At 40.9% G+C, this 27,307-nt stretch overlaps 1 protein-coding gene across 6 annotated transcripts in view; it reads right to left on the bottom strand.

Annotated features, from left to right (window-relative positions):
• The window catches only part of TCF20 (transcription factor 20), an 85,928-nt gene that overhangs the window by 38,223 nt on the left and 20,398 nt on the right, over positions 1–27,307 (bottom strand). For 3 of the 6 annotated variants that reach the window (XM_081330502.1, XM_081330506.1, XM_081330507.1), the window contains exons 1-2: positions 24,438–24,585; positions 8,706–14,321 (exon numbers count right to left, since the gene is read on the bottom strand). In XM_081330502.1, the coding sequence (XP_081186628.1) occupies positions 8,706–14,285 (5,580 nt within the window). In that variant the 5' untranslated portion in view covers positions 14,286–14,321; positions 24,438–24,585. Of the gene's footprint in view, positions 1–8,705; positions 14,322–17,037; positions 17,205–24,147; positions 24,184–24,437; positions 24,586–27,307 lie in introns of those variants that run through there. The other 3 variants (XM_081330504.1, XM_081330505.1, XM_081330503.1) reach the window with 3 other exon arrangements.

Here is a 27,307-nt window from a genome sequence, read left to right as displayed (position 1 = left end):
TTGTGCTTGATAATGCTTTTGGCTTTCGGCAGGGAATGGCTTAATGATCGGCCATCTTAATGGCCAATCTCTTCTTCTTTGGGCCAGAGAAGCTGCTCCAGATCAAACGGAGGGCTGCCTCCCTTCTGTGATCACAAGGAGGGCCTCCTCACAGTGGTTGCCCCTCCAGGGTGACTTTCGACCCTTCAGACAGCGGGAAGAGGGCTCTTTCTGTACGTCCGCTGGCGACATGCACGCAAACCAGAAGCCAACAACAAACTATTTTTTGTGTTTATAAAAAAATCAACATGGATTTTTTTATACTACTGATCCTCTTGAGGAATCTTTTTGCCAAATAACAGGTTAATATAGTGTATTCAACAAATTTATTTATTTACCGAATTTTAAAACCACCCATCTCCATCAAAGAGGGACTCTGAATGGTGTACAAATACATTGTTAAAAACAAAACAAAACAATACACACATACACAAAGGCAAGCACTGTTAAAAATTCATTAAAAAGCATGGGGAGGGCTTTCAGGGTGCTAACCAACCCCACAACTTCATGTTCCTCTGTCTACATTCTGAATTGGCTGAATCTTCTAGATACTTTTCAAGGGTAGCCCTATGTAGAATGCACTGCAATAGTCCAAATGGCAGATGAGCAGGGCATGAAGGACTGGAGAGCTATTCTATCCAGAAAAGGATGTAACTGGCACACAGCAGGAAGTTGCACAATAACTTTCCAATAAAATCCAATACTTTATAAGACACCATGGAATGCCTGACTTAGTATATTTTAATTATTTTACTTTTAAGCGTTAGGCATGTATTAAATAGAATTTCTGTGAGTACAAGCCTGCTGATTTTTTTTTTACTAAACTGGCTTTTATTGCTTACTTTTATTGGCTTTTATTGCCTACTACAAGTTAAAAGTTTGCATTCAAAATAACCAAAGATGGAGTCAACAGGAAACAAAATGAACTTCATAAATAACTATTTATTTATTAAATTTATATGCTGTTCATCTCACATTGCAGCAACTCTTTGGGAGGTAGATCATCAGTAATGATCTTACTAAGTCCTTTTTTGGAGAGAGAAACAGAATTTTGGAATATTATTGACAGAGTCCTAGTAGAAAATAACGACAAAAAGAAATTCTGGTCTCATTTTTGAAGAAGATCAGGTACAAAAGAACATCAACTTTATCCTTCTAGTCTAGAGAACCCCAAACTTTTTTTCAAGTAGTAAGCTCCAACCACTGGAGCTTTTAAGTCTGCTAAAACAGACACAACATCACCAGAGAAGACAAGAATCAAGGAAAACATTACCCAAATTGATATCATCACTTCTAAGGTGGGTGGATGACTACAGAATTTTGGAAAACCTGAGAACATGTGTGCAATGATAGATGAGTGCTTGAAATAGTCCAAGGATAGTCCAGAAAACAGTCCAGTCTCCAAAGTGTTTTAATTTTAAGAATGTGCATTATTTACAAATAATGCAAAAAAAATTAAAAAGTACTTTAAATTAATCTTTTTCTTTTGCTACTTGATTAAAGCCATACTATTACATGCTTCAGAGCTGGTTTGGTGTCATGGTTAAGGTATCAGGCTAGAAACCAGGAGACCATGAGTTCTAGTCCCACCTTAGGCATAAAGCCTATTGGGTGACTATGGGCCAGTCACTTTCTCTCAGCCTTAGGAAAAGGACAATGGCAAATCATTTCTGAAAGACCTTGCCAAGAAACTGCAGGGGCTTGTCCAGGCACTCTCCAAGAATTTGATATGGCTCAACAGAAGAAAAAGATATTATATGCTTAAATGGATGTGTAAGTGAATGCTTAAACAATCAAATAATTCCCATGGATTAAAAAAAACATCTTCAATAATATATGAGAAAAGGTGAGAGCAGCTTTCATTTGACTATTAGCATACAATTGTATCAGTGTAAAAGTTTTTAGACACACAAAATTTACCAGGTATTGTGCAAAGTAAATATGTAAAAAATTATATCTTAGCATTTTTAGAAATTTATTTATATGGAGAATGCTACAAATACATAAGGAACAGGATTTTTTCCAGCAGTCCACAAGTCCAGCGATGTTTTCCAATATTTTTTTTTATTTTTTTTATTTTTATTACATTTATATCCCGCCCTTCTCCGAAGACTCAGGGCGGCTTTTACAAACTTAGCAGTAGCCTTCATTCTATGTATATGCCTGCTTATTAGGGCTTTCACACACACCCCAAGCAGCATTATTACAAAGTCAGCTTAATTGCCCCCAACAATCTGGGTCCTCATTTTACCTACCTCGGAAGGATGGAAGGCTGAGTCAACCTTGAGCCTGGTGGGATGCGAACCTGCACTAATTGCAGGCAGCTGGTGTTACTTAAGGAGGCATCAGCCCACTGCTCCACCAAGGCTCTTATATGAATGAGCTGGCTTCTTTCTGTGGCTATCTCCAACTTTTATAATTTGACTAATTTGTGGAAATTCAGTGTCTCCCGATAATGCAAATACAAATGCAGTTGCATCTACTGTTTAAATTATTATTTGTCTTCATCAGTAACTTCTGACTTTGAATTACTTTCTTCATTTTTCATGGCATTCTGCTTTTCTCCTCAATTTTGTCTCTTACTGACAACAGTGAAAATACTGAAAATAGTAATAACCTAAATTCCACTGCACTAACCCATTTCTGAAAGGATAGAATTATTTAGTCTTCAGATAGATAGAAGTTTCTCAATCTTTGTATTGTAGGAAAAACAGCAATGACAATTCAATTTTCCAATATGAATTTAGCAGTTTCTACTAGTAAGCATGAACCTTACCACAATTAAAGATATCAAGCAGTAGACCTTTGGCTATCTGTCATGAACGTACATTCCATAATTATTAATATTACACTTTCAGTGCTGATTTACATACATACATGAATGAAAGGAGCAATAATTGCTAGACATTATATTTAATGAAATGAGGCTGACTCCATCCAGGATGATTTTCTAGAAAGTCCTCAAAATTTGGTTGTGCCACCAGGTCTGGGTAACCCAGGGGACTGGTGAGATACTGAGGTAGTTGCATTGTTATTAACATCTGGTCTTTGCATAATTTTTCTCTTATAACCTTGACCATCAGTCAAATGCAAAAGCAGCTTTACTTGGAACAGCTTACATCCTTCAATACCTTTGACATCATCAAAATACATCTTCTATCTCAGCTCCTTGGGAAGGACTCAATAGATGCAAATCCAATCTAAACAGCCAGCTGACTGCAATAAACCATAATAATAACAAAACATTTGTATGTATAGTTTTTAGCCATGTTGTACGCCGCCCAGTACCACTTGTTTTGCGAGAAGGGTGGCCATAGAAAATTGATGAATAAATAAATAAATTTAAAATAACAAAAAAAATATAATTAAGCAAGATGCCACACAAATCAGTACCGTATTTTCTGGCGTATAAGACGACCCGGCGTATAAGACGACCCCCTACTTTTCCTGTTAAATTATAGGGTTTGGGCTATACTCACCGTATAAGACTACCCCTCTTCCAACGCACACCAAATAAAAATTAAAAAACATCAGATTTGATTTTAATATGGTAATTTTATCAAATGCTTATGACATGCAGGTGCTTAGTAGGAAAACTGTCACTTATAAACATAAGGCTGTTTGTCATCAAACATGTAAACATAAAACAGTGCAAGTGGATTAAACTTTTCCTAATTCACTCTAAAGCTGAAAGGAAGGATAAAGACAATAAACCCATGGGAGCTGCCATGCTGTTTGTTTTCTAAGCTGTCAACCAAACTGGAACTGATGATGATAGGAGGAAGATAACAAACAATAGAGAGAGAGCAAGTGCCGGGCAAGTCCCTGGCGAGTCAGCAACGCCCATCGTAACTCCAAGCTATTTTTACAGGATTTGCTGGCGTGACAGTTTCCCTTTAAAAGCCTTCAAAATCCTCCTCTTCATCATCTGATTTCATTAGTACATCAATGACATCTTGTGATACACTTGTAAGGCAGTCATCGTATGGATCTAATTCCGTATCAGATGGTGTGGTCTCAGCTTCGGCTTCCTCTTCATCTTGCCACAAGTAGTCGTCCTCCATACCATCTAATGAATTTGATATGCCACACTTCTTGAAAGACTTGATTACTGTTTCTGCATCAATATCATTCCACGCTTTTATGACAAACTTGCACAAAACATCCAACTGTGGAGTACGCATGTTTCCTCCTTTTGTGAATGACTTTTCGCCGCTAACCATCCACTCATTCCACTGTTCACGAATGCGATCTTTAAATGGCTTATTTAGGCACACATCCAGTGGCTGTACCAACGATGTCAATCCTGCAGGAATAACTGCCGCATCTGTGTTCATTCTTGCCAGCCTTTGCTTGGTGCTGGGAGTTAAATGAGCCCTGAACATATCCCACATCAGTAGACTACGTTTTTGAATAAGTCCACCTGGTCGCCTGCTCCATACATTATCAAGCCATAGCTTTACCCCTTCTTCATCCATCCAGCCTTTTTCATTCACATGTACAAAACAACCAACAGGGAACTTGAGTTTTGGCATTGTTTTTCTTTTAAAAATAATCATTGGTTTCAGTCTGGCGCCATCAGCTGTGCATGCTAGTACCACTGTAAAATTGGACTTCTCATGTCCTGTTGTTTTAATTAAAATTGTTTTTTCACCTTTTGGATGGACAGTTTTATTTCCAACCATATCAAAACTCATTGGGGTTTCATCCATATTTCCGATACTACTTAACGCATAGCCATGTTTATTGCGCTGTTGTATTACGTATCGATGGAAACTAATTACTTTGGCATCAAGATCTGCAGGTAATTTTTGTGAAATTTTTGTCTTTTGCCTCAGTACCAGATTATGCCTTTCCAAGAATCTAGTATACCAGGATACAGTGGCCTTAAATCTTTTGCTGTGATCTGGGTTAGATTTGGCCCACTGAAGTGCAAACAAACATATTTTATTTCTTGTCACTATATAACCGCTTTGGCGATGCTCATTCACCATGTCTATTACATGTTTTTCAAGTTCTGGCCAATGTGGAGTGCCTCTTCTTAATGCACACTTACCCCTTGGCATACTCTTTAATGCTTTTTCATTTGCTTTCCAGTCCTGAACCATCTTTTCTGTTACTCCATATTGTCTTGCAGCAGCACAGTTATTATGTTCTATGGCAAACTTTACAACTTTAAGTTTGAAACTGGCTTCATATTTCTTTCTTCTTACTGGTGGAGCCATGATGGGGCCTTGACTGTTAGCCAGTTGTATGAACAAGTACAGATACTGGTGCTGTGCTGTACTGTATTCACCACCACATGTATCTGCTCACCAGACAAGACTACCTTCCCTCAGAATCACCATTCCCAGTATAAAACAACCAGCCAATCACAACAAGCAATGTATTTCCTGCATACAAAATCTGCTTGGATTGGGTGGGTCAGCTCTCCCTCCCTGCCTGCCCAGCCCTCCCTGTCTCCAAGACGATCTGAGCGGTAGTATGCAATTTGTCACAGGAGTGTTTGGGAGTCAATAAGCTGAAGACTTTGAGGAACCCTGCCTTATAACAAAGGTAAAGAATCCCAGTTTTATAAAGTACCGGTAGCTCTAATGTGCTTCATTGAGAATTCACCCCAGTAGGAGGAGATGCAGATTCTATGCATATTTACGGTACACAGAAGCGAAAGAAATAACTCAATATTTCACTTCCTGGCACACAATCTGCATATTAACAACTCTTTTAGTACCCTTTTTTTATAAGTGCCACGATGTTGCTAAAATAAAAGAGGTAAACTTCGTGACCCACCCAGCCCATGCATAAAACAGAAATGAAAAGTCTTAAGCCTTTTCGTTCCCAAATACCAAGGTTTCCCCCAAATTTTGCGCAGTTAAATAAACGGCATTTGCATATTGTTTCTCCACGGAGCACCGACAAAATTCGCTCGAATTAAGGAATGTGGGGAGCTAAAGAATCGGGCTATAGGGAATGTCTGGCATGACGGGCAACCCTGGGAAACACGAGGACTGTAGTGGCACCCTCAGTTCGCACGTTCTGATCCGGGAAAGCACCCGGAGCCTCCTCCGTTATGGTATTTCTAACGGAACGTCTCCACGCCCACGTCACACCTGCCTCGCCTTTTAAATCAAGCTCCCTTTCCTCCCTGCTCCGTTTCCCTGCTCCGCCTGCTCTGTGATTGGCCCAGCTTTGCTCCTTTCCCGCCAAAGGGGCGCCTCGCCTTATTTTCTCTGAGCTCTCTCGCCTGCTGCGCTGCTGCTCTCAGTTCTGCACTCCGTGACCGGGCAAGCAATTCTTCTGGTTGGCGCGAGTCAGGCGGTGCCTCGGCGGGAGCAAAGGCTCTCCCTTCCTACGGTCGAGTGGGGCGCCTCTGGGGACCGCCTGCCCGTCCTCTCGTCGGGGACCTGACAGCCAAGCATTGGAGGCGCCAGCATGGCCAGTCCTAGAGAGAGCAACGGCGGCGGCTGCAGTAGCCACCCCAGGAGCTGACGAGAGTTTGCCTTCCATCACCCGTTCGCCGTCGGCCGCTTAACCACGGGTCGCCATCGCCTGCCTCCATTCAGCCCAGGGCTCCAGCCGAGCGGGAGTCGTGTTTCTGCGAAGAGGTGGCGGCCGTGGCGGCGGCAAGGGACTCAAGAAAACTTCCTGTTGCTGGGGAAGGACGACAAAGTCACCCCCGGCAGCGGCTGCCCGAGACGACGGGCGCGGGCTAGTCCCGCTCCTCTCATCGGGGACCTGTCAGCCAGCATTGGAGGCGCTAGCATGGCCAGTCCTAGAGAGAGCAACGGCGGCAGCTGCAGTAGCCGCCCCAGAAGCTGACGAGAGTTTGCCCTCCATCATCCGTTCGCCGTCAGCCGCTTTACCACGGGTCGCCATGCCTACCTCCATTCACCCAGCGATCCCGCCGCCCAGCAGAAAAGAGAAAAGATCCGAAGGTTTTTTTTCCCAGCGTATAAGACGACCCGGCGTATAAGACGACCCCCCAACTTTTGAGGTGATTTTCATGGCTTAAAAAGTCATCTTATACGCCGGAAAATACTAAATCTAACTTCCCTCAGACAAAAATGTCTGAGTAGGAATGGAAGAAATTACTTAGCAATCTGTTAAGATGTCTTAAGACCTCTTAAAACATGCAACAAAAATCTATTTGCTTCTAAAGCATAAATTATCTAGACAAACCAAGAAACAGCTACAGCAATTGGCACAATGACCTCCCATTCACCTTCTGTGGAAAACAACAGCTTCACAGCACAAGAGTTCAGAAGTCCTTACAAGTTTGCCTTTATTATGTCAAGATGTCAGAAGTTATTTGCATTATGTGATTTTTAAATATATTCTCTCTTCCACCTTGGCTAATATCTGTTAGATCTAGAATCTGAAAAAAGTATTTCTGCAAGGAACAAAGCTAATAAAGTCTATCTTCTGCAGATCAATGAACATATGGAATTTAAAAAAAAACCCAACCCTCTGGAGAAGATAAAGCATGTGGCTGTATACACACAGACTCACAAAGTCATCCAAGCTTAATTTCAAGTAATTAAAAATGCAAAATTACCCTGAAATGTTAGCATTATATAGAAGATAGTTGAATAATTTTGTTAACAATCTAAAGGTATCTTCTGGCAAATAATTTGCTTTTCCTTCTAATCCTTATATTTGATCTAAACTTTATCTTTTAAAATGTACTTCTTTCACAGATTTACCAGTCTGAGAAATAATGAAGATGTTTTAATATGCCAACAACAAATGCTTCTTTGTATATCAGATTATTAAGACCAGTTAAGTGATTCCCATTAACTAAATTTGGCTGATCTAAACTAAATAGGACCAGTCCTGCTTATTATTAAGATGTAAGACTACCAAGAAATTACAGAGCTGCAAGGTAGACTAAGAAGTGAAAAAAATATCTTGGAAGAAGGCAATCATATCTATACCTTTTTTGAGTATAGGTAGTCCTTGACTTACAACAGTTCATTTAGTGACTGTTCAAAGTTACGGCACTGAAAAAGGTGACATGATCATTTTTCACACTTATGGCCACTGCAGCATCCCCATAGTCACAGGATCAAAATTCAGACTTTTGGCAACTGACTCATATTTATGACGGTTGCAGTGTCCTGGGGTCATGCGATCCCCATTTTTGACCTTCTGACAAGCAAAGTCAATGAGGAAGCCAGATTCATTTAACAACCATGTTACTAACTTAACAACTGCAGTGATTCACTTAACTATTATGGCAAGAAAGGTCATAAAATGGGGCAAAAATCACTTGTCTCACTTAGCAACAGAAACTTTGGGTCCAATTGTGGTTGTAAGATGAGGACTACCTGTACAGTACATGGACATATCATTATCATATCATATGAACAAAAATTCAACCTGTCCAAAATGAAATGTTATCTTTTACAAGCATTAAGCCCTGCATTTGTTTAAGGAAATGTATAGCCTAATAGGAAAACAATTATCACAGCATACAATGATTCTATGAATTTCAATCCAAAATAATTCTGAATGATGTAAAATTACGATATTTGCTCACATAAAGAATCCATAAAATTACAGTGGGACAAATATGTTTAAGACATGGCAAAAGAAAATCAGAATGCAATAAATATCATGACATTTGTAAAAGAGACATTAGATTGTGTATATATTAGAATACTCACCATCTCTTTAGCTATTTCCACAGCTTCTTGCAGCCCATAAAGCCTGCCACAGACTAGGTAAATCCCATTGGCCCAGAGAATACAGCCCTCATGGACCCAAAATTCATTGCTATCAAGAGGTAGTTCAGGAATTTGTAGCTCCAACTCAGGACCACCTTCAGAAGTAGGTATGGGGGGTTTAGAGTCTGAGGAAGTATTTTCACCAACACTGCCACCCTCCATGGTTGTTTTTTTACAAGCAGCACCTCTTGAAAGTGACCGAGAAGCCCCAGCACAGTCCTCAGAGCGATGTCGTCTTTTAAAACGTGGGTGGGCAGCCAGGCTTCTCTGTTCTTTTTGCTGTTGCTCCTCCTCTTCTTCCTCTGTGTCAGTCTTGGAACCATTAGAAAGACTTTTATGTCGTACTTTGATCTTGTTTTGCATCTCTGTGGACTTCTTAGGAGGGGGATTCTTAGGCAGTGTGGCTGCATAATCTTGTGGATAGAAAGGTCCAAAGAGATCACCCATGTTGCGATAGCTGGCCCATTTGCCACAAAGGCAACAGACAAGATGGCCCATAATAGATGACTCTGTTACAACAGGGCCTTGTAGCATAAAAGAGGAAATAGGCAGTACTTTACTCTCAGCATTGCTAGGAGGTGGCGTTGATGATCTCTGTCCTTTTCGACCCCTCATCAATTTATTCTGCTCTTCTTCCTCTGCATTAATTATTGTGCATACAGCACCCAGCTCACATTTGTTTACCACATGAATGTAAGGGAAAAAAGATTTATTCCTAGTATCAGTTTTATCAAGAGATTGAATAGCATATTTTAGTTTGATTTCTGGTTCTTGAGGCTCCACAATGGGAGCAGCTCGTCTTGGTTTCCGTTTTCGTGGCTGTGCTGTAGTTTTCCTCCTCTCTCTTCGCTGTCTCTTAGGTTTTGGTTCACCATCTACTGCCTCCTCTGATAGCTGCACTGCTTCTGGCACTAATGGAAGTGGTAATTGTTGTTGCTTCTTTTGCTTGTTTACACTACCGATAGGTCTTCCCTTTTTCTTACCAGAAGGAAAATATCCCTTTGGAGGAAAAGGATCTGGCTTGGGTGTCGTAATTGTACCTCCATCTTTTTCTTCTGGTTTTGCACTTGTTTCAGGAGCCAAAATATTGGTTGGGGGAATTGATTTTGATTCAGAAAAACTTACAGATCCATCAATTCTTACTTGACCAACAGATTTCTGTGAAGATGCTGGAATCAAGACAGGCATTGAACCGTCTTTGCCAACAGTGGCATGGTCAGAAACCTCTTTTTTCACAATCTCATCTCCATCATCATGCCAATCTTCAGAAGATATTGTCCGAGAAATTTCATTGGGCAGTACTTGAATTTCTCGATCTAACACAACTTCTTCTTTTATATTTTCTGCTTCTATCTCATGATTGGCCACATTCCCACTGTCTGGGCGGCCACTCTTCAGGGACAGAATGTCATCAAGAGTGACTGCATCTGCACCAGCCTCAGCACAATTTGAAGATGCACTCCTCCTAACACTGGGAGAGGTGATTTTTTGAACAATAGCTTCCAACTTTAATCCACGACCCTTTCGTGGGGGAAGAATTTTTGTTTTAGCTGGGCTTGTGATGGAAACACCAGAACAGTTTCTATTATCAGGACTTGGAAGATTCCTAGATGATTCTCCTTTTGAGAATGATCTACCAACATCTTGGTTTTGAGAGGAATGGGCATAAGAATTGAGAGTTTTATCAACTCCATCCTTTGATGAAGGGAGCACGCGTCCTTTGTCATCAATGCCACTAGTTTTCATTTCCTGCAACTGCCTCTTGCTTGGAATAGGAGAAATGAATGAGCGGACTCGCCTTCTCATTATTAAAGGATTTTGAGGAGACTGATCTTCTTGGCCAGGAATTCTTACCATGGCATTAGCAGATTTAAGTACATCACCAACATCATCACGCCTATGTGCATCACTATTTTGTGAAATAAATCTCTTCTGACTTGTCCCTAGAGAGCCACTGCTCTTTCCAGGGGTTACCTGACGGGAAAGATCCCAACCTGATTCATGTTGCTGGATCTTTTGATTCATGTGTTTAATTTCCACACACTTATTCTGAAGAGTGCTTTCACCCCCCAATAAACAACGGCTGGTTTCTTGGCACCCCGCATCATGGTAAGAACCAGAATGGAGATACATCATGCCATCCTTGTCATTTTTTAAAGGACTCCTTACTCTATCTAAGAATTGTTGCTGTCTTGGGCTCTTTCTAGCCGTTTCCTGCCTATGCTGAGCTGCAGCAATCACACCCTGAGCAGAGCTGCTACTCCAATCTTTATAATCTTCTTGCTGTTGATGGTATAGCTGTCTTTTATAGTGATACTGAGAATTCAGTCCTTGATTAGGATCACCATAAACATGGGATCGAGAATTACCATGATATGCTGAAGCCAAAGATGAACTTTCAGAATTTGAAGAGAAAGAAGTATGTAAGGAACTTCGGTTGACCCTGTCAGAAAGCACCATATGTGGATTCATCTGGTGAAGATCTGTCCCCGGGCCTCTGTTTCTTCCAGGTGACATCTTTAACTTTTCTGCCAGATCGTGAAATTGAGAGGGAGATTTACCTCTCATTCCTTCCCGGCTGCTTCCTATTCTGCTAGGTCCTCGTCTCATCTGTGTTGTTCGGCTATCCTGTTGTAGCAGGTAGTCCGATGCAGAATCAAATGTTGCAGCTCCAGGACTAGCATTCCCTCGGTAAGATTCATGTTTAAAACTGGCATGGTGACAATGATCTCCCGATTTTTTGTTGTTAACATTGGCAGAGGTCTTAGGTTCAAAATCCTCCTCCTTAATCTGCCCACTGTGAGACTTTAGCTTGGCTTCTATGGCTACAAGGCCACCAGGGAGGATGACTGATTGATTTAAACCAGAAGTCAGGCGGTCACTTCTTCCACTCCTGCCATCAGCACTCATATGCCCTCCAGAATGTGGCCCGGAATCTCTAGCAATCTGCCTCAAAGGTGATATATCACAAATAACTGATCTTCTCTCAGAGACTCCTCCACCTTCATGAGCTGTAGAATCTAAGTCAAATTTTCTAGGCATAGGATAGTCTACCAAATTTATCTGTTTCATCTCAGCTGTACTGCCGCTTAATTTTCTATCCCAGTGTCCCCAGTGTGAACTTTCCATAAGAGATCCAATACTTTTATTTAAAAGACCTCTGTTACTCAGTTCATTTGTTTGATTAACCAGAACATTGGGTCTCATGCTACTTTCTAAACTTCCACTGATTCCATGCTGATCTTGGGCATTTCTAGAATATCTCCTGTCAGGATGATGGTGATAGCCTTGTAGAACTTCCTGCAACAGACTGGGAAATTTTTCATTCCTGCCCTTTCGCTCACTATGCACTGAAAATTCCCCTTTATCCTGACCTGAAGGATATTGTGAAAAGGTACCAGAATTTTTTTGCATATTAACCCCAATACTATCTTTGAAGCTGTACCTCAAACTACCAGGGGATTTAGAAGGCTCTGTTCTGCTTGAAAAGCTAGAGCCAATAGCAGCATGACCAGGTGGATTATTTCCATCTTCATTATGATTAGTGGTGCTGTCCCCAGTTCTGCTCCCTTTATTTCCACCTTGTGGCTCTTGCTGCGCTCCTACAAGACTAGTCTCTTTCACTGCAGAGGCAGATGGCAGTACTTGATCACTTGTAGAAGTATCATCTTGCTGGGATTTATCCTGTCCACTTGATTTTTCCACTCTTCCTGACATAGCTTCTCTGGAGACTATCACGCCAACTGTCTTTTCATTGATCTTTGGGGGGACCTCCACAGAAATCAAGGCTTCTTTTCCATCAGGAGGGGAGGCCGCTTCTTCTTCAACTGCAGAGCTGGTAGTGATTTTTGCAGGTTCATTCTGAGATGGCGGTGCTGGTGATGACTGAGTTTTTTCTAAATTACCCCCCTTATAAGTGGTGTCAGAACTGGTGCTCTGACCACTCAATTGTCTCACCCTTTCTCCTTGATCTTCTGAACTACTGGAACAACCACCATCAATGGACTCTGCTAGTGGAGACTTAAGCTGTTCCTCTGCCTGAGAGGAACCTTCTGAGTTTGTGCAGCTCTCTGGTTTTTTTGATGATTTTTTTGAGCTTTTCTTCTGAGGCACCAAAGCATCTGAGAGTAACATGTGCTGAACTGTATTGGGTAGATTAGCTACTTGACTACTCAGGGCACTTAAACTGCTTAGTCCTGGATCTGTAAGTCGTTTTTCCTGCAAGCCTTCAAGCCCAAATCCTTTGAATCCTGCACTCTGAGCACTGGGGCTTGGCATCATGGATGGTGTTGGACTAAGCTGAGGCATCATTTGTAAAATGCGGTTTCTAGATGCTACTGGAATGTTGCTTTGTCCACATTGAAGATTCTCAGCACTTGGCATGAGAGGAGATGGTGTGGAACTGCAGCTTGGAGACTGAACCACAGAGGCAGCTGGTGACGGGTTAGATATGGGACTAAAATTCTGATGGAATTGCATGGGTGATCTTACAGGGACCTCAGCTTGATTGTATTGCCCCACTTGACTTTGAAGAGACAGTTTGGAAGTAGTATTTGAATACTGCATTACATGTTGTGAAGAAGCCTGCTGTTGTTGTGACTGTTGTCCCTGTCCTTGTGCCTGTTGACTCCCTTGGGTCAACTTTGACTGCTCAAAGTTTTTCATTGGCTGTGTCTGAAAGCTGTAAGTTGACTGAGTCCCATAAGCTTGTGCACTTGAACCAACAGCATGTCCTTCATACTGTGAACCAGTATTCACAGTATAATTACCATCATAGTTCTGTCCAGATTGACCAAACCGTTGTGAAGAAGGAAATGAAGAAGAGGAAGAAACAGGAGGCTGATAGTGCTGACTATACTGACCTATTCTTAACGGATAGCTAGAAGCAGATGAAGGCAGATTTGAAGGGCGTTGAATTGACTGCAAATGAGGCGTGTTAGAGGCAGATTGGTTAGAGGCCTGTGGTAAAGGCTGATGAGATTGATAAAGCTGCTGCCTTATTTGCTGCACTTGTTGCTGTTGTTGGCTAGATGTTGGCTGCTGGTACTGAGCAGTGCTAGGCGAAAAAGGACCAGTATAGTCCTGCTGATAATGTGTTACTCCACTAAGTGATGAATGTTGTGTTTGAAACTGGGTCACGTGACTTTCACTTCCATACTGACTCCCAAAGCTGCTGCCTTGGGGTGGTCCATAGCTCTGTACTGGTCCAGAAGGCCTACGCTGAGGAAGCTGTTGTCCTCCTCCGGCTACAGGATCCTTACCGGAAGCCATATAATAGAATTCTCCTGCTTCTTTTCTGAAACCTTGATAACTCTGATGTCCAGAGCTTTCACTACCCATAGATGCAGAGTTTCCTGTTGCTTCACGGCGTCCACTAGTGCTGCTACCTCCTCCAAAGCTCTGAAACATCTGAGCTTGCTGGCGAGTGCTAAATTCCTCTAGCCGGGATGTACCATGTACTTCCTGTGGGTAGTTCTGTTGGTTTCCGTGGTAACTGCTCTGCTCCCGAAAGGACTGCATGCTGTTCAGCTGCGTATTGACAGCTTAACAGCCTGCCTGAAAGAGAAAAAAAGATAAATAAATGAGCAAAACAGTTCCCGTCCCCTAAGTCACAGAAATGTACATATTTTCAACTAACTGACCTAGTATTGTTTTCCCCTCAGAAAACTAAGAGCATGAATTTCTGTTATAAAAATAGGACAGGATGCCAATGACTGTATTTTATAAGAACATTTTATAAGAATGTTTTTATTAGTAATTTTCCACCTACTCCATGTTAGTGCTGCTGTGACAGATACCAAGATGACCCCAGCCCCAACAGCAGTTCTATATTGCTTACAATAATATGTCACACCAAAGGATATTTGAACTGGAGAAACTTTGAAATAGTTTTAAAATATTTATCTGATTTGAAAACACAAGTATCTGTGATGTGAAAAATACAAAATGTACATCAATATTAATCAAGAAGCAAATACCATGTTCTATGAAGACAATTTCAGCTTCAGAAAAATAATCAATAAGTTGAGCATAACTTAAAATCACAAGTGAGAAGTCACCAATGGTGCTTTTGGATTTTATGAAAGATTGCTATATTCCCATTTTCCCACTGTCCCAAAATTCAAATAATATCACATAAGCACCAATATTAATATTTGTGCACATTCATGCATCTAGCACAGTTAAAAATCTGAATATAAAAAGTGGAACATGTAAATCAAATTTAAATTTAAGCAAAACAAATTTAATGTAAAATAGCTGGATACTCCCAAAATTCCTTCCCTATGACATCCTAGAATGTGAAGTGAAGTGGGCCTTAGAAAAGCTGAGCAACAACAAAGCTAGTGGAGGTGACAGTATTCCAGCTGAGCTATTCAAAATCTTAAAAGACGATGCAGTAAAAGTGCTACACTCAATTTGCCAGCAAATTTGGAAAACTCAACAGTGGCCACAGGATTGGAAAAGATCAGTTTACATTCCAATTCCAAAGAAAGGCAGTGCCAAAGAATGTTCAAACTATCGCACCATTGCACTCATTTCTCATGCTAGTAAAGTTATGCTTAAAATTCTACAAGCTAGACTCCAGCAGTATGTGGATCGAGAACTACCAGACGTACAGGCAGGATTTCGAAGAGGCAGAGGAACTAGAGATCAAATTGCTAACATACGCTGGATCATGGAGAAAGCTAGAGAGTTCCAGAAAAACATCTACTTCTGCTTCATTGACTATGCTAAAGCCTTTGATTGTGTGGATCATAACAAACTGTGGCAAGTCCTTAAAGAGATGGGCATACCAGACCATCTTATTTGTCTCTTGAGAAACCTATATGCGGGCCAAGAAGCAACAGTGAGAACTGGACACAGAACCACTGATTGGTTCAAAATTGGGAAAGGAATCCGGCAAGGCTGTATACTGTCGCCTTGCCTATTTAACTTATATGCAGAGCACATCATGAGAAAGGCAGGGCTAGATGAATCAAAAGTTGGAATTAAGATTGCCGGAAGAAACATCAACAACCTAAGATATGCAGATGATACCACTCTAATGGCAGAAAGTGAAGAGGAACTAAAGAGCCTCTTGTTGCGAGTGAAGAAGGAGAGTGCAAAACTTGGGTTGAAACTAAACATTAAGAAAACCAAGATCACGGCATCTGGCGCTCTCAATTCCTGGCAAATAGATGGGGAAGAAATGGAGGTAGTGACAGATTTTATTTTCCTGGGCTCCAAGATCACTGCAGATGGGGACTGTAGCCAAGAATTTAAAAGACGCTTGCTCCTCGGGAGGAAAGCCATGGCAAATCTAGACAGCACACTAAAAAGCAGAGACATCACCCTGTCAACAAAAGTGCGTATAGTCAAGGCTATGGTCTTCCCAGTTGCAATGTATGGCAGTGAAAGTTGGACCATAAGAAAGGCTGAGCGCCAAAGAATTGAAGCCTTTGAACTATGGTGCTGGAGACGACTCCTGCGAGTTCCTTGGACTGCAAGGCGATCAAACCGGTCAGTCCTAGAGGAGATCAACCCTGACTGCTCTTTAGAAGGCCAGATCCTGAAGCTAAAACTCAAATCCTTTGGCCACCTAATGAGAAGGAAGGACTCACTGGAGAAGAGCCTAATGCTGGGAAAGATTGAGGGCAATGGAAGAAGGGGACGACAAAGAATGAGGTGGCTGGATGGAGTCACTGAAGCAGTAGGCGTGAGCTTAAATGGACTCCAGAAGATGGTAGAGGACAGGAAGGCCTGGAGGAACATTGTCCATAGGGTCGCGATGGGTCGGACACGACTTCGCAACTAACAACAACAAATGACTTTGTATTTACTATAGTTATGTCTATCTTCAAATATATGAAATCATATGAATGATTTAAGCATATGTTCATCAAAAACTATAATTTGTTTTAAATCACCAAAAGTTGAAGCAAGTATTAAACAATTACATTGTTCTAAGACTTGCTAGTGAAACCAAATCAATCGTCAAATAAGTAACTGAATAAACTAATTAATTTACTTCGTCAACAATCTTTAGGGACCAGAACTTAACCAAGCTTGGCTGCTTCTAGAAACTAAGATCGTTAACACTTGGATGGGAGATACTTGACAATTCCAGAGCTGTTGACTATAATAAAACAGAATATATGTTTCTGAAAGCTGGTGCTGGAGAGGACTCCCAAGAATAGCATGGAGAGGCAAGAAAATAAGCAAATGGGTTATCAAACAAATAAATGCTGAATTCTCACTTAAAGCACAAATGACTAAGCTGAAATTAACCTACTTTGGGTACATTATGCAAAGATGTAGTTCTCTTGAGAAAGTTCCAATGCTAGGAAAGGTGGAAGGAAAGAGAAGAAGATGACCAGTAGCAAAATGAATGGACTTGGTTACAGCGACAACGGGTGCTCCACTGGTAAATTGGAAAAACCAAGTTAGGGAAGATCATAGTGTTGAAAATCTGCCTATGTGGTAACTAACAGTTGAAATGATTTAATGACATATACTCAGGCAAGAGTAAAACAGTAAAGAAAATATCCTAAAACAAACTCTTAAGTAATTTTGCCAATAACTTTGAATGGATATAGTTAGTTGGAATTAAGCTCACCCTTACTACACAAGAATATATTAACAAATCTATTAACACAATGGCGTGTGATCAAAATTTGAGCAATAGCAGTAGCACATACTTATATATCACTTCACAGTGCTTTACAGCCCTCTCTACGTGGTTTACAGAGTCAGCATACTGTCCCCAACAATCTGGGTCCTCATTTTACAGACCTCAGAAGGATGGAAGGCTGAGTCAACCTTGAGCCAATGAGACTCGAATTGCCAAACTGCTGGTAGCCAGGAGTCAGCCTACAGTACTGCATTCTAACCACTGTGCCACAAGCGCTTGGAAAACGGCATGTACTGATGACAGTTGTAGTATCCCGGGATCACCATTTGTGACCTTCCCACCTTGCGTCTGACAAGGAAAGTCAATGGGGGAACTGACTATGTAATTCAGTTAAGTGCAGTGATTTGCTTAACAAACATGGCAAAAAGTGTTGCAAAATCAGGAATGAGTTACTTAAAAACTGCCTTGAGAAATATCAGCAGAAACAATTTTGGTCACAGCTGTGGGCTTAAGTTGAGGACTACCTAGACTGCCCGTCTATCAGTTATACTACCCAGCAAGAATATGTAGATTCAGTCATATTTACTTTTTGAGTGAAATAAATTCCAGTTCCAATTATCTTCATTAAATGTTTCATTGTTGAAATAATGTATTTGAATTCTTATAAGCAGCTAAGACTAGAGGTAAAACACTTGCTTGCACAAATAAATAATACTTCCTAAAGTTACAACGGACTGCATAATTTTATTTTAAAAATTCAGCAGTAAGAAGATAAAAGCAACAAGATTGCTTGAGATTTTAATATTCCTAATCAGGCAATACACAGATCACACTTTTTGCAAGTAAAAAATATGAACTCTAAACATCACTACTACTCCCCTCACACATACACACTGATCTACTTCATCCAATACAACTAGAGGCTACTATTGACTTTTTTACGTTACTGCTTTAAATGATGATATTCTTCCAGTTACTACTGTTTATTGAAGTGTCAGTTTAATATGGCTGCTTTTATCACTGTTGCCACTGGGAGGAAAAACACTTTTTACCATTCTCCCAATAGTCTATTATCAGTGACACTGTTTTCCCTGGAGGAACAAAAAGGTGGAATAGAAGGTGCAGGAAGGAGAGCAATAATAAAGGTGAGATTTTAAAAAAAATAAAACTTGAGAAAGGAAAAGAAAGGAAAAAAGAAGAAAAGTGGAAGACAGGGACTAGAAGGAACTGATTACAATTGATGAAGAGAAATCAGAAGAAAAGTATACTTAGCTTCTAAGAATCTAGGGAAATCTCCCTAGCTTACCTCACATGCTATGACAAATCAGAATACAAAAGTTAGTGTGATGTGTAAACTGTAACACCAAGCCAGAAAGAAAGGGACAACAAAACAAATTAGAGATAGAGGTAAGGTAAAGGTAAAGGTTCCCCCGCACATGTGTGCTAGTCGTTTCCGACTCTAGGGGCCGGTGCTCATCTCCGTTTCATAGCCGAAGAGCCAGCGCTTGTCCGAGGACATCTCCGTGGTCATGTGGCCGGCATGACTAGACGCCAAAGGCGCACGGAACGCTGTTACCTTCCCACCGCAGTGGTCCCTATTTTTCTACTTGCATTTTTACATGCTTTCGAACTGCTAGGTGGGCAGAAGCTGGGACGAGTAACAGGCGCTCACTCTGCTACGCGGCACTCGGGATTCGACCCGCCAAACTGCTGACCTTCCGATCGACAAGCTCAGCGTCCTAACCCACTGAGCCACCGCGTCCCTTTAGAGATAGAACATGTGGATAAATTCCAGATCAATATATTGGCCAATTTTGATTTAAAAAAACATTCATCTCCTAAACTGGAAGGTTTATCCACTGCAATATTTCTTTATGCGAACAATGTTGCAAATACCTCAATAATCTTAACTAGCTTCAGCAAAGATAATTTTCATCCCTTGGTCTATTGCTGTATAGAGGAATAACTATAAATTATCAAAAACCAAAGGTTATTCCCTTTATCAAAAGGCCTTTCAGAGTCACACTTGAAAAATTATTGGATACACATGGAAGAGGTTATATTTTTAAAAACATGTAAGAGCTCTTTTATTATTATTCAAGTTCCTGGAATGCACAACTAAACCCGCTATAGAGACACACACATACCGTCCTTCCTCTTCCTCAATTTTAAATCATATATAAAATGAGGGGGAAATTGAAATACACCAAACCAAGAAATAAAGTAATATGCTAAATGGTAAAGATCCTAATCTCCATATAAGCTTCAAACATCCAGCAAAAAAGGTAAAAATGAATATGCAAAAAAGAAAATACTGTTCAAGTTACTATTGTACAATTTTCATTTTTGAACAAAAGTTATTGCAGTATCATAATTTAATGCAGTTTAATAAAAGTGATTCACTTTTATTAGTACTTGTACCCTATAATATTAAACAAGTACTCTATAATATTGACCACACTGACTCCTATTGTTTGGGATGGTCCATTCTCAAAATATAAGCTTATGTCATCATTCTCATACCATTTCAGACCTCTCTGATAGCACTGTTTTGGGCGTATCATGTCAGCAAAAAGATCTAGTACATCATCTATGCATGCATGCAAAAAAAAACCCCTCTATATTGCAACAACAGCAATAAATAATTGTAACTGGTAAAAAAACTGAACAAAAATATCATTTATTTTACAGTTTCATTCTTAAATTACTTATTAAAATCTCCACCATGTTGCTGCATTAGATACACACACACTTGTGTGTATATATGTGAATATGGAATAATTCAACACATTAACATCTTTAACATTAAAAGATTTCTCTACAAATTTAGTCACATATATTAATGTCATTTCAAAAAAATGTCAATGACTAACAAGACCAAATCATATGAGTCAATGACTCCTCATATTTTTTACATTGACAACCAAATTACATGGCAAACCTTTAATGAATCAATTTTAAACTGGAATCCACTGAAACCAATTTAATTATCTTTAAGACCAGCAATCACTATATAACATTCAATACTTTAAACCCAAACTGTAAATGCCATTATATCAACTCTGGAATTATTCTTTAGTTTTTGATAGAAATATAATGTGGATTAAGTTTTAGACATCAACTCCCATCAAAAACAAAAGCACTTCAGGTTTCTTAGAAGTAACCAAAAGATCTGGTCCATACTGAGCAAACAAAACATGCCTGAGTTGATTACCATATTTTCCGGCGTATAAGACGACTGGGCGTATAAGACGACCCCCCAACTTTTGAGAGGATTTTCAAGATTTTTCGTCTTATACGCCGGAAAATCAGCAAGCCCGGGAAGGCATGCCCTCCCCTCTCACTGTGGAGGAAGCAGTCCTTAGCAGCCGGGGAGTGCGCACGTGTGCAGGACTGCCCTGCCGGCTCCCGCCCGACGCTCTTCCCTCTTGAGGCAGCATCGCTCCCCGGCTCCTAAGGAGGGAAGAGCGTCAGGCGGGAGCCGGCAGGGCAGTCCTGCACACGCGCGCACTCCCCGGCTGCTAAGGAGTGCTCCTTAACAGTCGGGGAGCGCGCGCGTGCGCAGGACTGCCCTGCTGGCTCCCGCCAGACGCCAGCCTGCCCTGCTTCCTCCACAGTGAGAGGGGAGGGCATGCCTTCCCGGGCTCGCTGATTTTCCGGCGTATAAGACGACTGGGCGTATAAGACGACCCCCCAACTTTTGAGATGATTTTCATGGGTTAAAAAGTTGTCTTATACGCCGGAAAATACGGTATGTGCCACTGTTGTGAAATAGGTCGGCCAAATTTTAGTGGAAATGTTGCAAATATGAAATTCCAGTTTTCGATTCGTTCACATACAGGTAGTCCTCAACAATCCAGAGCTAAGAGCCTCAAAAAGAGTGTTTTACCACCTGGCTGTCATAAAACATCACCCTACCTCACATGACTGTATTTCAGGTGCTTGGTAATTGGCTTGCATTTAAAACTGGTTGCTAAGTCATTAGAAAGTCAATGGGGAAGCCAGCAGAGAAGGACGCAAAAAGAGGATGAAGGGGAACGCAAATCCCTTGGTGAGCTCCAGGAATGGGGTCAAAATCATGAAGATTTCAGCTCCATTCCTGAAGTCCCATGAAGGATTTCCCTTCTGTGCATGGAAGAAACCCTTTGATGGGCTGCAGGAATGTTTGAAAGTGAAAAGGCTGCCTGCCAGGAAGATTTCAAATTCACATGAAGCTGAAATCCTGCCAGCAAGCAGCCCTTCGCTCCATCCATTTAATGGTCTGGGACACTGCTTAACAACTGCAACAGGGAGTTTTGTGATTATGGTCATTGTGTGAAACACTTACATGGGTATTTCATTAATCACTGCTTTCCTCAACAACTGAGATTGCAGTCCAACTATGGTCGTAAGTCAAATACTACATATAATAGTAAAAATAATTTACAGACTACGGAGTTATATAGTAACTAAAACATCAGAGAAAATATCTTAAAAGTACCGCAATGAATAAAAGTGATCTATTAAACAGGAATTCACTCTACACAGGAGAAAACCCAGAAAATACAAACAAATATGTTATTATTCAGATGAAAAAGTACAAATAAAAAATATCCAGCAACATATATTTTCTAAGAAAATTTAAGAGGTGGCTATGAACCAACTTCCAAGACCCAGTCTGGCATAGTGGTTAGAACTGCAGGCTAGAAATTAGAAGCCTGCTTTTGGCACAAAGCCAGCTGAGAGTGACCTTTGCCCACTCTCTCTCAGCCCTAGGAAGCAAGCAATGGCAAACTATTTCTGAAACCTTGCCAAAAAAATTGCAGGAATTTGTCCAAGCAGTCACCAGGAATCAACAATAAGTCAAAGCACGGACATGCACAAAAACATAACCAACCTCACATGTTAAAATAAAAACCACCTGCAGCTACGTAATTGCAGCAAATATGAATTTTATCATTCTCTACATATACTTAGAACAGCAACAATCTCACCACAATTACTTCTCAGCCTCCTCTGATTTGCAGTCTCTAGTTTTAAGCTAGGTACTTAGCCTCTCAGTGATGATAGCAACAATATTTCTGACAAGAACACACTTTCCATAACAGTGGTGTCAAAATACATAACTAACACTGCCACTGGGGATCAAGGTTGTTTATAGCTACTATATGAGCTGATTCTTAGTCCTGCTGTCTCTGCTATTTCTTTATCTAGATTCTAGAACAAAGACAAACCTTAACAGGTTTCAGTCTAACTGAAACCTATTAAGCGAACTGGGAATAGGCAACATGGAAGTAATGGACACCTCTCAATGTGGCAAAAGTGTAAACTACTGATAATGATATTGTGATTCAGCCTCCTCCCCAGGAGGCTGACCCTCTAGGTCCCCAAGAGTACTGTAGTGTCTTCTTCCTTTACAAATTGATTCTGGACCTTAATGGATTCACAGACTTTCTTACTTAGATGGAAAATGTGAAGCATGTTATATCGTTTTCGGTAACTCAAAATCCAAAAGGGAAGGAAAAAGTAATTTTTGGAAGGCGCCACATGCTACAGGTCAGGAATTTGGAAGATGATGTGACTAAGGGAAAAAGTACCAAGCAAACTGCTGAAGACATCATCATGCAAGATTAAGTAGAGTCAGTTCAACAAAAACTGCAGCATTATATATATGATACGTAGGTTGTAGATATTCTGCTTTTCATTAAAAAATTCAATGTACATAGTTCAACTATAATCACCAAATATAACCACTGCAAGATAGTTATGGCAAACATACCACTAACACAGCTTAATGGCTGAACAGAAACTGAAGTCACACTTTGGTTAGGACAATCTGCCATTGTCAATTACCGGTATGTTCTCAATTATATAATTACAGTATGTACAATTAAAGTGTTATATTACTTCACCAAAGAGAGCATATATAATATTTTTATAATTTTATAAAGTGAAGCAATAACAACAACAGCAACAACAGCAACAATAGCAGCAGCAGCCATGATGGTGCAATGGTTAGAATGCAGTACTGCAGGCTAAGTCTGCCAACTGCCAGGGGTTCAATTCTCACCAGCTCCAGATTGACTCAGCCTTCCACCCTTCCAAAGTTGGTAAAATGAGGACCCAGATTGTTGGGGGCCATATGCTGACTCTGTAAACTGCCTAGAGAGGGCTGTAAAGCACTGTGAAGCTGTATATAAATCTAAGTGCCATTGCTATTAAATCTCATAAAAAACTGCGTACACAAACATCTACCACCTAAAAGCTATTTTACCATTCATGAACCCTCATCCAACTGTATCTCTATATTTTCTGCTGTATCAACACTAAATCATTAAATCTTTAATAGGACTCATCTTAGGCAGATTGGTGGTAGTGTCAAAAGTCATGGAATATATTATTAGTTCGAACAATGCAGAACAGTCTGAAAAAAAACCAAATCTGTAGTTATAATGGCTCAGGTAAGCAACTAAATGTGAGGGGGTAACTTTACTTTAATTTACGTCAGTAAACTATTTTTGAAGTTAGTATTTTTAACTAATAATCAGCAAATGCCGTTATAAAAACATCCACAAATATTTCTACAGAAGTACAATACAAGTGCTTCATTTACAATTGGTGCATTCAGACTAGGACTATTGCCTTAGGGGGAAAAAAAAGATTAGGAAGAGTAATGAGACCCAACTATTGAAAGGAACGCTATTTTACTATTCCTTCTCCCCCATGAAATCCTTGAATCCCTTCATTATACTTTCCTCTCAAGACACCTTTCTTCCCTAGAGATGTACATACGTTAAGGAACCAAGCACGGAAGTATGACAGGGAACTGAAAGGTCTGTAAAGGAACTCCCGAGGGGCGGATTTAGCCGAAATAAAGGACTTTTCTGCTGTCTCCCCACTTCCGATCCACTCGAAGTGTTCCCTTCTCTTAGTAGCCCGCGTTTCTGGTCCAGGCATCTATACAGGCTGGGGGAAGAACACCGATGCTGAGGCCCAGAAACTGCCTGGCACCGTCTCCTTCTCCCACCCCGCCCCTTCCATCAAGGCCCGCAGGACGGCTTGAAACGTATGGAAGTCATTACCCAAGCCTCGTTCTCCTCCCCGCTCCCCCCAGAGGGGAGCGCGGAGTGGACAAGATTTTTTTCAGTGGCGCGTGGGGCTGCAGGGATCTGCTTCTGTCCGGAAGCGGCTCCGCAGTAACAGACCGAAGGTTTGTCTCCCCATTCTCCGCTCACACAGACACACACACGCAGGAAATAACACGGGGTCAGCTGACAAAGCCCAGCCAATGACGGCGGGACGGGACAGCGCGCGCAAAAGGGAGGAGGAGTACAAGACAGCGGGCGATGCAGGGGTGGAGTTGTGCGTGCATGCGTTCGTGCGTGCCTCAGAGGCGCATAAAAAAAGTCAGCGGCAGGCACCTCCCTCTAGAGCAGGGGTAGGCAACCTCGGCTCTTTTATGACTCATGGACTTCAACTCCCAGAATTCCTGAGCCAGCTATGCTGGCTCAGGAATTCTGGGAGTTGAAGTCCACGAGTCATAAAAGAGCCGAGGTTGCCTACCCCTGCTCTAGATCAAGGATTTAAAGAGGCAGCGCCAGTTAAGCGCGCCTCAGTCAGTAAAGCTTACAAGTCGTGCTAGTAGTTGCTTGTCACGAAACGCTGTGAAAACGTGGCATTTTGTCGCCTCTGCAGATACCTTAAGGCTGTAATGCTTTTCGTTTTCTATTCCGCGCGGAATTGCTTGAAAGCAAAGCTTTCAACGACGGCTTTAGAGAATGAAGCTGCAAGTGTGGACAAGAATTATATAGCTGAAATTGCTGCTTCCCACTCAATAACTTCACACCACCGAGAAGTTGTGAACAGAACATTAAAATGTGTGGTTCATCTAACCTACATTTGAAACCACAGGAAGGTAAACTTTGGGATTTGTTGGATGCCCTCAGAAGTATGCGGCCAAATAAGGTATTACAGTATTCTTTTGCTAAGTTCAACATACATACATACAACTATGGAAAATAGCAATGGACAGTTACACTGAAAAAGGCTGGTGTACAAATGGGACATGTTCTTGGAGGCCACTCACATTTCCAAGTTTCTATTTTGCAAACATTTACTGTGAACGTTTGAAACTCAAATACTTTGGCCACCTAGTGAGAAGGAAGGACTCACTGGAGAAGAGCCTAATGCTGGGAAAGGTTGAGGGCAAGAGAAGAAGGGGACGGACAGAGAACGAGGTGGCTGGATGGAGTCACTGAAGCAGTAGGCGTGAGCCTAAATGGACTCCAGAAGATGATAGAGGACAGGAAGGTCTGGAGGAACGTTGTCCATGGGGTCGCGAGGGGTCGGACACGACTTTGCAACTAACAACAACTGTGAACGTTAATTATTATTGATGTACCAAATATACTGTCTTCCCTAAGATCTAAACTTAGAACTTTGTCCATAATGGTAGCTTTTCAATTGGAAAGTTGATGTACAAGTTATAGGGGACCTGTAATAATATATGATACAGTAGTTAAAAATGAAAAGGAATCAGGTAACACCTTTTTGGCAGATATGAGTATACAGAGTTATTCCTTGACTTAGCACCATAATGGAGTCTGGACTTTCTGTTGTAAGTCATGATGGTCATAAGTTGAAGCACTCATGTGACTGACCTGATTTTACAACCTGTTTTGCAGTAGTACCAGTAGTTAACTGAACACCCCGGTGCTAAAGAGAATGTGCCAGTCATTAAATGAACACCATGGTCATTAAGTAAGTCGATACATTGCTATGAGCATTTTTTTCTGGAAATGTAAATTGTGTTAGATGACCATGGAATGCTTCAATTGGCTGTAAAAGGGAGCCAATTGCTAAGCATCAAAAGTGCAGTCATGTGACTGCATGGATGGGTGTGTGTGTGTGTGTGTGTGTCTGTCTGTCTGTCTGTCTGTTAGCACTCCAGAACTGGGTCATAGATACGTTCTGGGGATCTGTTGTAATCTCAAACCGTTGTTAAGCGATTGGTCATTAAGTGAGGACTATATTACAGTATTCATGATAAAAACACATTTTGCTGAGGTCCTATTTTGAAACTATTTTGAGAAGTTTCAGGAATTTTCGTGAGGCAAACCCAGCTTTTCATTCTGTCCACTAAGCAAGACCTGCAGAAAACATTCTACCATCAGAATATTTTTTATACTTGTATCCTAATCCTAGAATTATTTATTCAGACCAGTAAACTTTATAAGATTGGTCCCATGGTAAACTGCATACATTATGCAGTGTTTTGTTTAAACAGCACAAATTATTTGAAAAACAGGCCTAATACACCAACATTTCAAATTCCCGAGATGCATAGTTTGCTAATAACTTAGTTATTAGTGACGACTCACACCCTGGTCAGTAGCTCTTTACTCTCCTACCATCGGGTAAGAGATACAGGAGTATAGCCAGCCATACCAACAGGCTGAAGAACAGCTTCTGTCATGGGCTGTCAGGCTCTTGAACGGGAAATAGCTTTATGTATGATAGACTTGTGAGGCCGGTGTGTTGTGCAATTGGCTCACATGGTGTAATAAGATGATGAGTTTGTTGTCACTGTGAGTTGTGTGTGTGTGGGGGGGGAAGCATGAAGGGAGGCTCAGCCAATCTCAATGTATACATGTTGTACTTTGACAATAAAGGTTCATTCATTCATTAATATGTAAAAGGAATCTCTCCAAAACATGTACTAAGATCATGATAAATATGATTGTACAATATAATGATTAAGTTAGCATAATTGATCAAAATATCTCCAAAAGAATAAAATCAGAATTTCCTTAATAGCAGAAGGACTAGTAATATCTGTGTAGGACCTGTAATGGTTCATGAATTTGGATCACTCAATAATAACAATATGGGAGATCAAGACCTAAGACCCAAAGAAGAAAATCACAACCTAGTACCTGTATTGCATCATGCG

This window comes from Vipera berus, assembly GCF_964194415.1.
Source record: "Vipera berus genome assembly, chromosome: 6".
In the NCBI taxonomy this organism is placed as follows: domain Eukaryota; kingdom Metazoa; phylum Chordata; class Lepidosauria; order Squamata; family Viperidae; genus Vipera; species Vipera berus.
This window is presented reverse-complemented; position numbering and strand designations above follow the sequence as displayed.